General features: G+C 41.5%; 1 protein-coding gene across 1 annotated transcript in view; it reads left to right on the top strand.

Moving 5' to 3' along the window:
- The window catches only part of LOC112241160 (divergent protein kinase domain 1A), a 23,822-nt gene extending 9,727 nt beyond the window's left edge, over positions 1–14,095 (top strand). Inside the window, exons 3-7 of the mRNA XM_024409597.2 lie at positions 7,961–8,095; positions 8,306–8,413; positions 11,623–11,799; positions 12,118–12,333; positions 12,537–14,095. Of these exons, the coding sequence (XP_024265365.1) occupies positions 7,961–8,095; positions 8,306–8,413; positions 11,623–11,799; positions 12,118–12,333; positions 12,537–13,133 (1,233 nt within the window). The 3' untranslated portion in view covers positions 13,134–14,095. The remainder of the gene's footprint in view (positions 1–7,960; positions 8,096–8,305; positions 8,414–11,622; positions 11,800–12,117; positions 12,334–12,536) is intronic.

The raw sequence follows: 14,095 nt of genomic DNA, 5'->3' as shown, positions 1-14,095 counted from the left end.
TCTCTCTTTCTCCACTCTCTCCCTCTCTCTCCATCTTGCTCTCCCTCAATAAGAGGAGTTATCACTCCATACATTTGATACTTTTTTCAAGAACACCGAGCTCTTCTGAATATGAATAATACAGTAAACAAGTCTAGGATGTAAAGTGACTGGAAATCCCTGTAGTGCTCAGTGATTCTCTTGCTTTCAACATTCCAAAATGCTACTGATCTTAAGTATTCACAAAAGACTATTTCTAGTCATGTCTTCTGTAAAGATTTGTGCCATATTTCTCAACTTCACATTCATACTTCCTTGGTCATATGATTTATCCTTATTGCAACATAAAGGTGGGGCAATACTTAGCCTACATATCCAACATTTTCGGCATTTTATGATATTTACTCGTCTGTGCATGTTCAAACATGATCTAGATCAGGGCCGACTAAACTGGGGCTCAATATTCCCAGGCCCGCGACGATGTTTCGTTTGGCCTGCCCCCCAATAAATATTTTTAGTTTTTAAGAAGTGGCTTCTCAACTTACTGTTGAGAGACTGCATAGTACACGGTTCCCCAACTGGCATTCCATGGGCCGAATTTGGCCCGCGGGTGGTTTTATTTGGGCCCCCAAGTTTTCTGAGCTAAAATTAATTGTATATCAGATATCATATGAACATGGCATACATAAGCCATGGCAACATGTGTAGAACTGCAGGAATTTTGCATTTAAACTGCACAACGCTATTGAGGCGTGTCACGCCCTGGCCATAGAGAGGCTTTTTATTCATTATTCTCTATTTTGGTTAGGCCAGGGTGTGACTAGGGTGGGCATTGTATGTCCTTTTTTCTATGTTTTGTATTTCTATGTCTTGGTCTGGTATGGTTCTCAATCAGGGACAGCTGTCTATCGTTGTCTCTGATTGAGAACCATACTTAGGTACCCTTTTCCCCCACCTGTTTTGTCGGAAGTTAACTTTGACTTTGTTCAGGGCACATAGCCCAAAGCTTCATGGTTTGGTTTTGTTCTTTGTTTTGTCTGCGTCATTTTTAATAAAGAGAAAATGTACGCTTACCATGCTGCACCTTGGTCCAGTCCTTCAGCCAGCCGTGACAAGGCACATATCAAGTTATAAAAAATCTAATTTTATTGGCCGCCTACACATATTTTGCAGATGTTATCGCAAATCCAGCAAAATGCCTGTGTTCCTAGCTCCAACAATGCAGTAATACCTAACAATACATGCAAATCCAAAAAAAGGAACTAAGAAATTAGAAATATCAGATTGAGGTTTTAAAGCTCATTTTCTTGCAATTCTATACATTTTGCTTTGTCTAATGGGTATTCATGTGATGTGCTCATGTGATAATTGAGTGACTCAAACATTACAACAAAGTCTATGGTCTAAAAAACCTAGCAAAAAACGTTAGCTTACATGGGCAAGTTGATAAGGATATTTCAGACAAGTTATAAATAGTTCTCTCAGGTATGCAGTGACTGACATGACAAGAGAACTGATGATGCCCTATCCAAATTTTGAAATTGCACATTGTGGATTCTACTATTACAACTGTCAAAAGTAAGTTGGAAGACGGACTGAGTTCCTTAAAAAATATATATATATATTTATAGATATATATATATGGGGGCTAGAGGAGGCGCATCCCATTGTTTGTGAACCGCTGCATTACAATATTGATTTTGACAGACCATTTACATGTCTGGAAGTGTTCCAAAAGAATTTTGTTCATTCACTCAGCAGTGATTGCACGTTTATTTCTCTTGCTTGGTTAAAATACAATAGTCTAAAACCTCTTTGTTGAAAACAGACTAATTTAATCACGTAGTAAACCATGTAAGCAAGCATTACATTTTCTTTTGACTGCACGCTGCTGAGACATACCATTGTGATATGTTATGTTTCGTATGATATGTATCGATTTGTGGATGTCCATAATCCATTTTGCATATGTTACAAATGACAATTCATATGATGTTACAAATTGCAATTCGTATGATATTTTACGAATTTCAATTCGTACAATATGTTGTGAATTTCCAATATGCATGATATGTTACACATTCCAATTTGTTGTGGCTAACGCTAGCTAGGTGGCTAAGGCTAATGTTAGTTAGGTGACTAATGTTAGCTAGGCTAGGGGTTAAGGTTTGGGTTAATGTTAAAGGGTTACAGTTAGGTTTAGGGGAAGGGTTAGCTAGCATGCTAAGTAGTTTCAAAGGAGCAAAAAAGTAGTAAGTAGTTGCAAAGTTGGTAATTAGCTAAAATGCCCATCCTTCCACCCCGACCAACCACCCTTGAGTAACCTTCTGTCTTAAGTAACCATACCAAACCTAACATAGGATACTAATTTCAGTGTCTTGGATTTACATTTACTATGTTACGCCTAGTGTATGAGACCAGGCTGGCACACAGCAAGTTGTGATTTTTCCCTGGTGCACCCTGTTTTACCACCTGACTAATTTTTACTTGTGGATGATGACTTCTGAAATGTAACTTGACATTGTGTTGATCAGTCTGCACAAATTTGGATTATAAGAATGTCAAGATGGCAGGAGAGAAAGCATATGCCAGAGCCAGGGCTGTTACATGACCATATTACCTCTACACCGGTGGTCACGAGTCATGACCGCAGTCAAATTCCACTCTGACCTTTTAATCATGGTGTCCCTGGCTTAATGTCCCTGGCTTCCCCAAGTTTGGATGCTGCTGATGGTCATTAGTAGCCTACCAAACTTGCTAACTGCCTGGTCCTCAGCACTCTATTGTCCCTCTAATCACTCTGACATCAATGCAAATGTAAACGAAAATCAAATTAAACACTTCATGAGCTCATGTTGCAACATTTCTATAGGCTATGCAATTGCGTGATGGCGTCTATTAAGGAGAGGAAGATCCCATCAGCTAGGCCTACTATATTTATTCCTCAACTTTCCCACTATTAAGCACACTGCTTTGCTTTACAACAGAAGTATAGCCTATCTGGCTGGCATGAAAATGAACCACGGGAAAAGCATCCTCCATTCGCTATTTAAGTGCATAGATGACATGTATTTTTTCCCCGGCTGCCCCTGTTCTGAGACAGGTGAATGATAATGGTCCATTCTAAATCAAAACTCATTTCACACATATATTATTTAGTATGTGTAAAAGATAAGATTAAATTAAGAATAGTCTGATGGGTGGCAATATTAGTATTAATGAATGACATTATCACTTGTGAATGATTTCCTGCATGTGCAGTAAGGCAAGAAACAGCGTTTGTATTATTATAATATCTTTTTTTGTATAGTCACACACCTCATGTAACCTAGTCCTTTATAATAAAGCATTACATGCATAATCACATTTGCGGTAACTTTGGAGAATGGTGTTTTCCATCTAATTGATTGCATTTTGGAACATTCACACTTATAGCTTACTGCCGTGTGCTCATTGCTGTGCTCATAATGTAGAGCAATAGCCTAATAGTTTATCAACATATTTAAGCTGAACGTTCTGTTTTGTTGCATCGGTCTCTTTGGTGTTTCTTGGGGGACTATTTCTTTCTTGCACAGAATAGGTCCAGTTTTGTACTATGGGGGACAGTATATTGACAAAAGCTAGTGTTTTTGCTGTTTATTAGGCATACTCATCTTGTTGGCTGACGAAAAGTAAATGTGGACAGTTCCAACATCTTCAATATGAGCCACGGAATTCAATAAGAAGCCGATGTTTCTGTCTTCGGGTGTAGCCTACTTTGTAGCTGAGATGCCTGTGAGAAGGACCCAATCATGTGACCGGCATTAGCTAATAAGAATTGAGATATCTGAGAGAGGCATGTGAGTGAGAGGTGCTTTAGAGCAAGGCGATTGGCAGCAGGGAGAAGATAATTATAATTATTATATTCAGCCCAAGGGCACTGTGAGGGAAATTGTATGTTTATGTATCAAATCAATGCTATTTTTATGTTTATGTATCAAATCAATGCAACTTTCTAATAACTAATTAGATAAGTTCATACAGGTGACTGACTGATTGTTAGGATTCCTCCATACACAATCACTGATCCTCAACTTGGCAGTAAGCCCAGAGTATTGCTATGGGAACAACCGAGGTACCTCAGTTTCAAGGTCTCAACTTGGAGAGAGAGAAGGCCTTGTGAGGTATTGGTCAGTCACATGTGCGAGCCACTGGTAGTGATGAATTAATTGTGTTAAATTATGCAAATATAACTTGTCTGTGTATAGCCGTATAGAAGACAACTGCAGGGACCACACCAGTAGAGTTTTTCTGATGGACCTGTATGGTGTGCAGAGTTTGTTGTAACCTCTCCAACTTGCTGATAATAAATAGGGAATCATTTTAAGATTGACTTTAGGTGTCCCTGGTGTTGAATTTCCACCACAGCACAATGGCCACTGGCATGGATTTTTTTCAGTGGTGTAAAATACTTTAAAGTACTACTTAAGTAGTCTTTTGGGGTATCTGTACTTTACTTTACTATTTTTACTTTACTACATTTTACTCCATACATTTTACTTTGAAAAGATTTATACTTAAGTATATTTTTAACCAAATACTTTGACTTTTACTCAAGTATAATTTTACTGGGTGACTTTTACTTTTACTTGAGTCATTTTCTATTAAGGTATTTTTTACTTTGACTTAAGTACGACAGTTAAGTCTGACAGTACTTTTTCCACCACTGGATCTTTTAGGGGGCATTATGGCCACACAAGTGGAATGCCGCCTGGAAATTCGAGGCATTTTTGTCAAATTGAGAATGAGAGACTGATGAAGTGTGCAGCCTGCATAAAAAGAAAGCAGGGCTCATGCCTTTCATGGAACTTTTTTCAAATCATCATTAGAGTCGCAATCATGCAGTCTTAGAATGGATTAACCCTTATGCGGTGTTCATGTTTTTGTTATTCACCCAATGTTCGCGGGTCTGATGGACCCACAACATTATTGGGTTTTTAAAACAATACAGCGATAAAAATGTACATACAATTTCCGTACATCTCACTCATTCATATACAGTATATATATATATATATAGTTACAGCAGGCCAGGGTAGGAGAATCAGACACACACACATGCAACTTCCGGTACTGTAATTGTTGATTCTGATGGGGAACCAGCATTCTCCTCCTGAATCCTCCTCACGATGGCTGCAGAAGCTGGGGTCCTTGGGATATGTTGCCTCCTCTGGAATTGAGGTCTTACCAATGCCTTGCCCAGCTCCTCAAGAAAGAGCCGTCTCCTCTGAAGCTTTCTTCTGTTTTAATCTGGGTTCAACGCCATCCAGATGACAAACGTGTTGTATGCCGAGATGTCCAAGATGTTGAAGAGTATCACAAGTGGCCAGCGTAGGGTTCTTATTTTGCAGCTGTAGCCAGTCACTATCTTGTCTAAATTGTCCATCGCTCTTTATGTGGCATTGTAATCCATTGTGATTTCTGGTTTTGATGTTCCTGGCCACAGATTCTTCCATCCCTATGCAGCATACTCATGAGTACCACATTTTTTTCTGGTACTAGAGACGTGTTGGCCGTGAACACAAACTTAGATTTATTGATAGGCCTGTTCCGTGTATTCAACAGCTGAGGTGGGAGCTCTGGCTTGTTTTTTTTGTACTGTTCCTACCATCATCAGCTTCCTCTTGAGGAGCTCCTGTCCCAGCTTGTGCGAATTTAAAAAGTTATCGCATGTGATGTTATGGCCACGGAGTCCCTGTGTCACATCCCGGACAACCCGCATCCCTTGGTTCTTCTCAGGGGCTCCTCCATCTGGCTTCCCCGTATACACTTGCAAGATCCACACATATTGTGAAACAGCATCACAGGCAGTCCAGATCTTGATTCTATATTTTGCGGGTTCAAATCAAATCAAATCAAATCAAATCAAATCAAATCAAATCAAATCAAATTTAGACGGTATATGCTGCCTGAAGGGGCAGAGGCCCCTAAATGGCATAAGCTACTCATCAACAGTAACATTGGGCCCAGGGTTGTAATACAGGGGAAGGTGGTCCACCAACCCGATTGCAGCTAGCTTGTCTTTCTGCCGCCGAGCTTGTCTGGTGTCTCGGTTACAGAAGCGGATAATCCTGAAAATAATGTGGAAGTTCTCCAGATACATTGTTGCACTGAAAAGTTATCTTCCAGTTTCTGCATCCCACAGGGATTCTGTGGATTCCCCATTGGATCTGAAAACCCCAGCAAAGATAAGAACCCCAAAGTATGCAGGTTAATGAGTTTGGTCCATCTCCTTCCATCTCTCTCAAAAAACACACCTTCCCTCCTCCATTTTGCCACAACTTTGGAAGTATGCTTGTGGTCATTGACCATTTGGAAGACCCATTTGCGCCCAAGCTTTAACTTCCTGACTGATGTCTTGATGTTGCTTCAATATATCCACATGCCTCATGATGCTATTTTGTGAAGTGCACCTGTCCCTCCTGCAGCAAAGCACCCCCACAACATGATGCTGCCATCCCCATGCTTCACGGTTGGGATGGTGTTCTTTGACTTGCAAGCCTCCCCCTTTTTCCTCCAAACATAACGATGGTCATTCTGGCCAAACAGTTCTATTTTTGTTTCACCAGACCAGAGGACATTTCTCCAAAGTGTACGATCTTTGTCCCCATGTGCAGTTGCAAACCGTAGTCTGGCTTTTTTATGGCGGTTTTGGAACTGTGGCTTCTTCCTTGCTGAGCGGTTTTTCAGGTTATGTCGGTATAGGACTCGTTTTAATGTGGATATAGATACTTTTGTACCTGTTTCCTCCAGCATCTTTACAAGGTTCTTTGCTGTTGTTCTGGGATTGATTTGCACTTTTCTCACCAAAGTATGTTCATCTCTAGGAGACAGAACGCGTCTCCTTCCTGAGCGGTATGACAACTGCGTGGTCCCATGGTGTTTATACTTGCCTGCTATTGTTTGTACAGATAAACATGGTATCTTCAGGCATTTGGAAATTGCTCCCAAGGATGATCTAGCCTTGGAGAGGTCTACAAATTTTTTTCTGAGGTCTTGGCTGATTTCTTCTGATTTTCCCATGATGTCAAGCAAAGAGGCCCTGAGTTTGAAGGTAGGCCTTGAAATACATCCACAGGTACACCTCCAGTTGACTCAAATGATGTCAATTAGCCTTAGCCTAAAGCCATGACAGAAGCTGTTTTCTAAAGCCAGTGAATTATAAATGAAATAATTTGTCTGACATAATTTTCAGAAAGTAGATGTCCTGAATGACTTGCCAAAACTGTAGTTTGTTAACAAGAAATTTGTGGAGTGGTTGAATAACGAGTTGTAATGACTCCAACCTAAGTGTATGTAAACTTCTGTCTTCAACTGTACATAGGGCAACAGTCTCTAGGGTGCAGGGTAGAGTACCGGGTGGTTGCCGTCTGGTAACACTGGCTATGATTCATGGCAGGGTACTGGTGACCATTAAACAGTCCTTAACAGTCCTTATTAGCCTTATGAACATAGAAGATTGGTTGCAGGTTCTATACTAGAATGGTAAAATGTAATACATATTTGAATACAGGTAATCAGAATGTGTTGCTCGGTGTCAAGTTATATATATAAATGGCTATGATTTTATTAATGTTTGAAGTGTCATTTTATGATTACTTTGAAATAAAGCTATTGTTTCAACAGCGCCCATTGTTTACCTTTTATATTTCTAAATAAATAATGTCTATTTGTTCAGTACGAAGGCCATCACTCAGATTATATTTTGTCCCACCGAGCCCAAAAGTGTGAGCACCCCTGATCTAGATGCTGTTAATGTGTGTCTTCAGTCTTACTGTATCTGGGTCATGTTCAGTTGTATTATCATAAGATAACCACCCGAACTTCAAATAGGAATGTATTCAGATCATGATCTCATTATTATGTGATGAAGGTCATCACAGCTCTCTCTCCCCCTTCTCTCTCCTTTCTCTTTCTCTCCCCCCCCCCTTCTTTCCCCCAGGCCCGATTCTCTTACCTGCACATGAAGTATATGTTCTTCTCGTGGCTGGCAGTGTTTGTGGGTAGCTGGGTGGTGTATGTGGAGTACTCATCCTACTCAGAGCTGTGCCGTGGACAAGCATGCAAGAATGCCATAGTAAGTTCTCTATTTCCTTATATGAAATTAGTAAATTGATAGAGCCACCTACTGGTTAAAAAAAGACTCATCCTTCAAATACAATATTCCATTGTCAGCTTCTATATTGTGTTGAAACCATCCTGCGAGTTACTATACAAAACAAACACTTTCTGTGTGTCTATTAGTTAGTTACAGTATTCAAACCCACACCATATCTATCTATTTCAGTGTGACAAGTACAGGAAAGGATTGATTGACGGCTCGGCCTGCACCAGCCTGTGTGAGAAAGACACGCTGTACCTGGGGAAGTGTCTCTCATCCAAGCCTAACAACCAGGTCAGATCTGCCTCTGATCCTTTGTCTGTTCCGGCACTAGCTGATATTAGTTCTATGGTAAATCTCAAACGTCTTTCTGTGATTCATCACGTCCTCTCTCCTCGCCTCCTTCCCAAATGAGTGGGAAGGAGAGAATCCAAGGATCTTCTCCTCCAATCCACATGCATCTCCTCACTTCTTTCTGACATTGGGGAGGTGGTGAGGAGAGAGGACACGAGGAATCAATAAATTACCTTTAAGATTCACCCCTAGTGTTTAGCACTACAGGGCCAATTGCAACCATCTATGGTCAGCAGATTATCGCCAGCTGATCTCTCATCAAGGATCAGACCCTTTAAAAAAAAATTTTTTTTTGCCTAAAATGACATACCCAAATCTAACTGCCTGTAGCTCAGGTCCTGAAGCAAGGATATACATATTATTGATACCATTTGAAAGGAAACACTTTGAAGTTTGTGGAAATGTGAAATTAATGTAGGAGAATAAGACATTAGATCTGGTAAAAGATAATCCAAACAAACAACATTTGTTTTAATTTTTTTTTTTAATCCTCTTTGAAATACAAGAGAAAAGCCATTAAATCACATTGGAGTTTGGGCGCAATTTAGAGTTTGGCCACAAGATTGCAGCAGTGTATGTGCAACATTTCTACTGATCCAATGAAGCATTGCGTTACTGCGCAAAATGTTGTATGATGTCTGCCCAAATGTGCCAAATTGGTCAATTGATGCATTTTCAAGTACATAACTATAGAGAACATACAACAATTATATGGTAATAAAAAATGTAAGTTTACACACTCCCAGGAATGTCATAAATTATGGATAATTAGCTTCCCTACAGAAAAGACAGTAACCTTCATACATCTAGATGTATGTGGGGCCAGACACAGCAGTGGTTCAAACTGTAGAACCAGGTTCCTCCATTTGATTATTAAAATCTAACGAAACTATGCTACATTTTATCTCTGGGACCCTCAGGATGACAAATCAGAGCAAGATTACTGAATGTAAGTACATTATTTACCTTCAGAGGTGAATGTATCAAACCAGTTGCCGTGATAAAAGTTTGTTGTTGTGCACTCTCAAACAATAGCATTGTATTTTTCACTGTAATAGCTACTTGGACCCTTCAGTTAGATGAACACAAATGTAAGCTTTCTGGCCATATAATACATGTGTGTGTCCTGGAAAGTTGGCTGGAACAACATCATTCTATTCACATTAGTGCACGTTAGCAACAACCATCCCGGTATAGAGACACCGATCCCGTAGAGGTTAAAAATCACCCACACAGCTGATCTCAATTGCAAACATCATTGGCCACCGATTTACCGCTCCACAACGCGGATGTCGGTGTTATCTTTTAGTCCCATAGAGAATGATAGAGGCCTCTAGTGGCCTAAAGGTTGTATTAGCATGGGCAGCGCCATTGAGGGCATCCACCATTTTAATGTAGTCAACTGGGTGGAACTTCCAACTTCATTGGCTGATCCCCCCCCCCCCTCCCCCCCCGGTGTCCATGTTGGAGTTATGTCCAACCGGTACAACAGGAGGGATGAGCCAATCGTTTAGGAAAAAAATTGACTACTTCAAAATGAAGAATGCCTCTGGCAGTGCCCATGCTGTCACAGACGCTAAAATGGTACCGCGGCTCAGGAGAAGACCCAGAGGCAGACAGTTTCGAGGTAACAAAAGTTTATTACAATAACAGGGGTGCAGGCAAACGACAGGTCAAGGGCAGGCACAGGTCAGTAATCCAGAACAGAGTCCAAAAGATACAGAACGTTAGGCAGGCTTAGGCAAGGCAGAGTTCAGTAATCCAAGGCGGTGTCACAAGGTACAGAACGGCAGGCAGGATCAGGGTCAGGGCAGGCAGAATGGTCAAAACTGGAACTAGAGAAAAACAGGAGAATGGGGGAAACCGCTGGTAGGCTTGACAAGACGAACTGGCAACAGACAAGCGGAGAACACAACTCTAAATACCCTGGGGAAGATGGGCGACACCTGGAGGGGGGTGGAGACAAGCACAAAGACAGGTGAAACAGATCAGGGTGTGACAAATGCCACAGATACAAAAATCAGTCCTCTATTTAGCTATGTGTTTAGTCCTGAACGCAACCAAAACATTTTCAAGATGATTTCGCCCTCTGGTGGGTATTATCATCGTAACAATTTAATCCTAAAATTGATTTATCTATTTGATAATCATTCCGTACAACTGAAAAAGTATTTAATTTCCTTGTTTACCATGGCAAATCTACTATGGCAATATAGCCTCCCCTACACATTTTATGGATGGAAAAATCATGATGCAGGATACATCTTTCATTTCCAATTTATGAAATCTATTAATTGATTTTACTTGTCTTAATAAAATATGGCTATTTCTGTTCGAGGGGAAAAGCAAATATTCCTTAACTGTAGTCTACAAATTGGATATATGGAAGTAAATCATGATTGAATTGTGGGACATTTTTTAAACAATTTGACAATCATTAATTACAATTGAAATAAAGGATTTCCTTGTTTATCTTGCCACAGCAGTGCCTTAGACTGCTGCGCCACTCGGGAAGCCCTTACTGTGACAATCCTACACATTTTATGTTTCCAATATATGTAATCCATTCATTACGATTTGTCTTTCAAAAATATAGTTATTTCTTATCAAGACCATGGGTCGGAAATATCCCTGCACTGTCCATATTTGTGTAACTAAATCAAGTCAGTCGTGATGGATTATAAAATCTATAACTTTTATCAAATTAAAATGTAGTCTGATAAAGTTATTTAAAATGGCACACATATACTATTTAACAATTTAAGATGATAGGTTTGAATGAAGTATAGGCCTACAACTCCTATATTCTTATAAGTATTTTATATTCATCAGCCTTACGGTTTCAGATGCTCCTGATAGGTTGTTATTTAATTGGGGGTGGGAATAAAGAATATAGACAATGAGAGTTGCAGCTGTCTGCCATCAAAGTAAGATCAGCTAAATCACTGATTTATGCTTGTGGGATTTTCACTGCAATCAAGTTTATTTTAGCATGTACGTGTAATCTCCCATTACTATAATTTAAAGAAAACCAGCACTAACACGGTGCTCCATGGGAAGTTCTGCATCTTCCTTGCTATCCACCCAGAGTGACTCTGTGTCTGATAACAAACACCAGTGTGTTGTGGCTCTGTGTGCGTCTCTCTCAGGTGTACTCTGGTGGCTGGGGGGACCTGGAGGGGGTGGTTAAGTGCCAGATGGAGGAGGTTCCTCGTTATGACCCGGGAGCTGAGATGGAGCACAGGAAGGAGGCTTCGCGCTTCAACAAGCCCACCAAGGGAACCTCTGTGGAGAAGTTCAAAGCGATAGTCCTCAGCCACCTCAAGGTCAGAGCACTGTCATCTCATCCCAGTGTGATTCATTAGCCTTCCTGCTTTTCCACTTTATAAATGGTTTCATGTCGGCAACACTTATTTGAAGGCTAGTAACATAGGGACTTCATAACACATTCATAATTCATGCATACTGCCTTCATAATCAGGGCTTCATAGCCGCAAGTTGATACTTTCGTTATGTCACAGTATTCACATTCATGTAACTTATTGCAACCTTTGTACGTGTGTTATGACTTAAGTGTCTAGTGTGTTCATCAATGCAGTTCTGTTATGAAGGTATCTCTTACCCTTATTCCTCTTCCTCTCCAGACCAAGGTGGGTGAACAGGCCAACCTTCAAGACCTGGTGAGCCTGGTTCTTTTCGTGGCCGACTACAACAAAGACGGCCTCATCTCTCTACCCGAGGCCCGTTCCATGTGGGCCCTGCTCCAGCTCAATGAGTTCCTTTTAGCGGTGGTCCTGCAGGACAGGGAGCATGCCCCCAGGCTCCTGGGCTTCTGTGGGGACCTGTACGTGATGGAGAAGGTAATCCAATAGGAACACCCATTTATGGATTCTAATAACGTTTTTGGGATAAAAATGTTCTCACACAACACAAAAATGAACACTAACAAATGGATTCCAATCATGAGCTTATTTATGTGATGAAAGTCATCACAGCTCTCTCCCTCCTTCTTAACCCCCGTCTCTCTACCCCTCTTTCTCTGTACCTGTATGTGATGGAGAAGGTGCCCTACGCTCCCCTGTACGGCATCAGCCTGCCATGGGTAGTGGAGCTGTGGATACCCGCGGGGTTACGACGCAGCATGGACCAGTGGTTCACGCCCTCCTGGCCCCGCAAGGCCAAGATCTCCATTGGCCTCTTGGAGCTTGTAGAGGACGTCTTCCACGGCACCTTTGGCTCCTTCCTCATGTGTGACATGAGTGCAGCCGACTTTGGCTACAACGACCGCCACGACCTGAAGGTGATGGACGCTCGTCACATCGTCCCCGAGGCCACTTTCCAGGAAGCCATGAGGGAGCGGCGGTGCAACGTGGACGAGGACTGTCTGTACGGGACCGACTGTCGCACTTCCTGTGACCTCACCAAGCACCGGTGTACGCCAGAGGTGACACGGCCCAACCTGGCCAAGGCGTGCAGCTCGCTGAAGGAATATCTCCTGCGTGGGGCGCCGTCTGACATTCAGGATGAGCTGGAGAAACAGCTGTATGCTTGTATAGCGTTGAAGGGCTCGGCGGAGCAAATGGAGATGGAACACTCGCTTATACTGAACAACCTGAAGACCTTGTTGTGGAAGAAAATATCGCACACCAAGGACTCCTAATGAGGCGAAAATATAGGTACTGTACATCCCGATTTTCCACCCTTCTCCCAAAGTGTGCACTAGAACACTCCCGGTCATGTATTTGAAAGCATTGGTTGGAAACAAGTTTTCGTCATTGTAAATCCAGTACGAAGAGTGGTTAAATACACAATTTGGAAAAGGGTGGAGAGTCAGTACACATATGAGCACTACCGCTGCCTCTCTGTCAAACCGTCTGGTTTCACAATGCCTCAGAACTGGACTTGAATGGGAGTCTATGGCAGGAGTGGATGAAACAACCACTGGTTTTAATTGGCAATTCTGTCTCTCACCATCTAGTATAACCCTTAGAACCTCCCCCTACTTTGTGGACTTGTGGAGTTCAAAGTGCAAGTAGCACAAATGATTTAAACAAGTGAGAGAGTTTGGAAAATGTGCAAGTACTCATCTAGAAATAGTTTTCACATATTAACTTTATATTTCTGAACTCAGAATCAGTTGAACATCCCAAAAATAATATGATCAATGTGATAGAACATTTATTTTAATTTGGCGATTTTCACCAAGTCCCATCTAACAGAGCTCCACAGTGGAGGTGTCATAATACCCATAAATCCTTGCGGTCAAACAGAAATGGTTCCAATTGTTTTGACATCACTCATTTTTCCCATAGGGGATTTCAGAAACACTTCAAAATAAGGGCTGCGTTTCGTGATAACCATATAAATCTCTCTCGAACAAGGTGACATTTATCAATATATTCGGCTGTATTTACACTAGGCTACCTGGGGCAGCAGTAACTGGAAGGTTGCTGGATCAAATACCCAAGCTGGAAAGGTAAAAATCTGTCATTCTGCCCCTGAGCAAGGCAGTTAACCCACTGTTCCCCGGGAGCCGAACACATGGATGTCGTTTATGGCAGCCCCCCGCACCTCTCTGATTCAGAGGGGTTGGGTTAAATGACACATTTCAGTTGAAGGCAT

The sequence above is a fragment of the Oncorhynchus tshawytscha genome, linkage group LG01, assembly GCF_018296145.1.
Source record: "Oncorhynchus tshawytscha isolate Ot180627B linkage group LG01, Otsh_v2.0, whole genome shotgun sequence".
NCBI classification, from domain to species: domain Eukaryota; kingdom Metazoa; phylum Chordata; class Actinopteri; order Salmoniformes; family Salmonidae; genus Oncorhynchus; species Oncorhynchus tshawytscha.
Note: the sequence above shows the minus strand (reverse complement) of the source record. Positions and strands in the feature narration are given on the sequence as shown.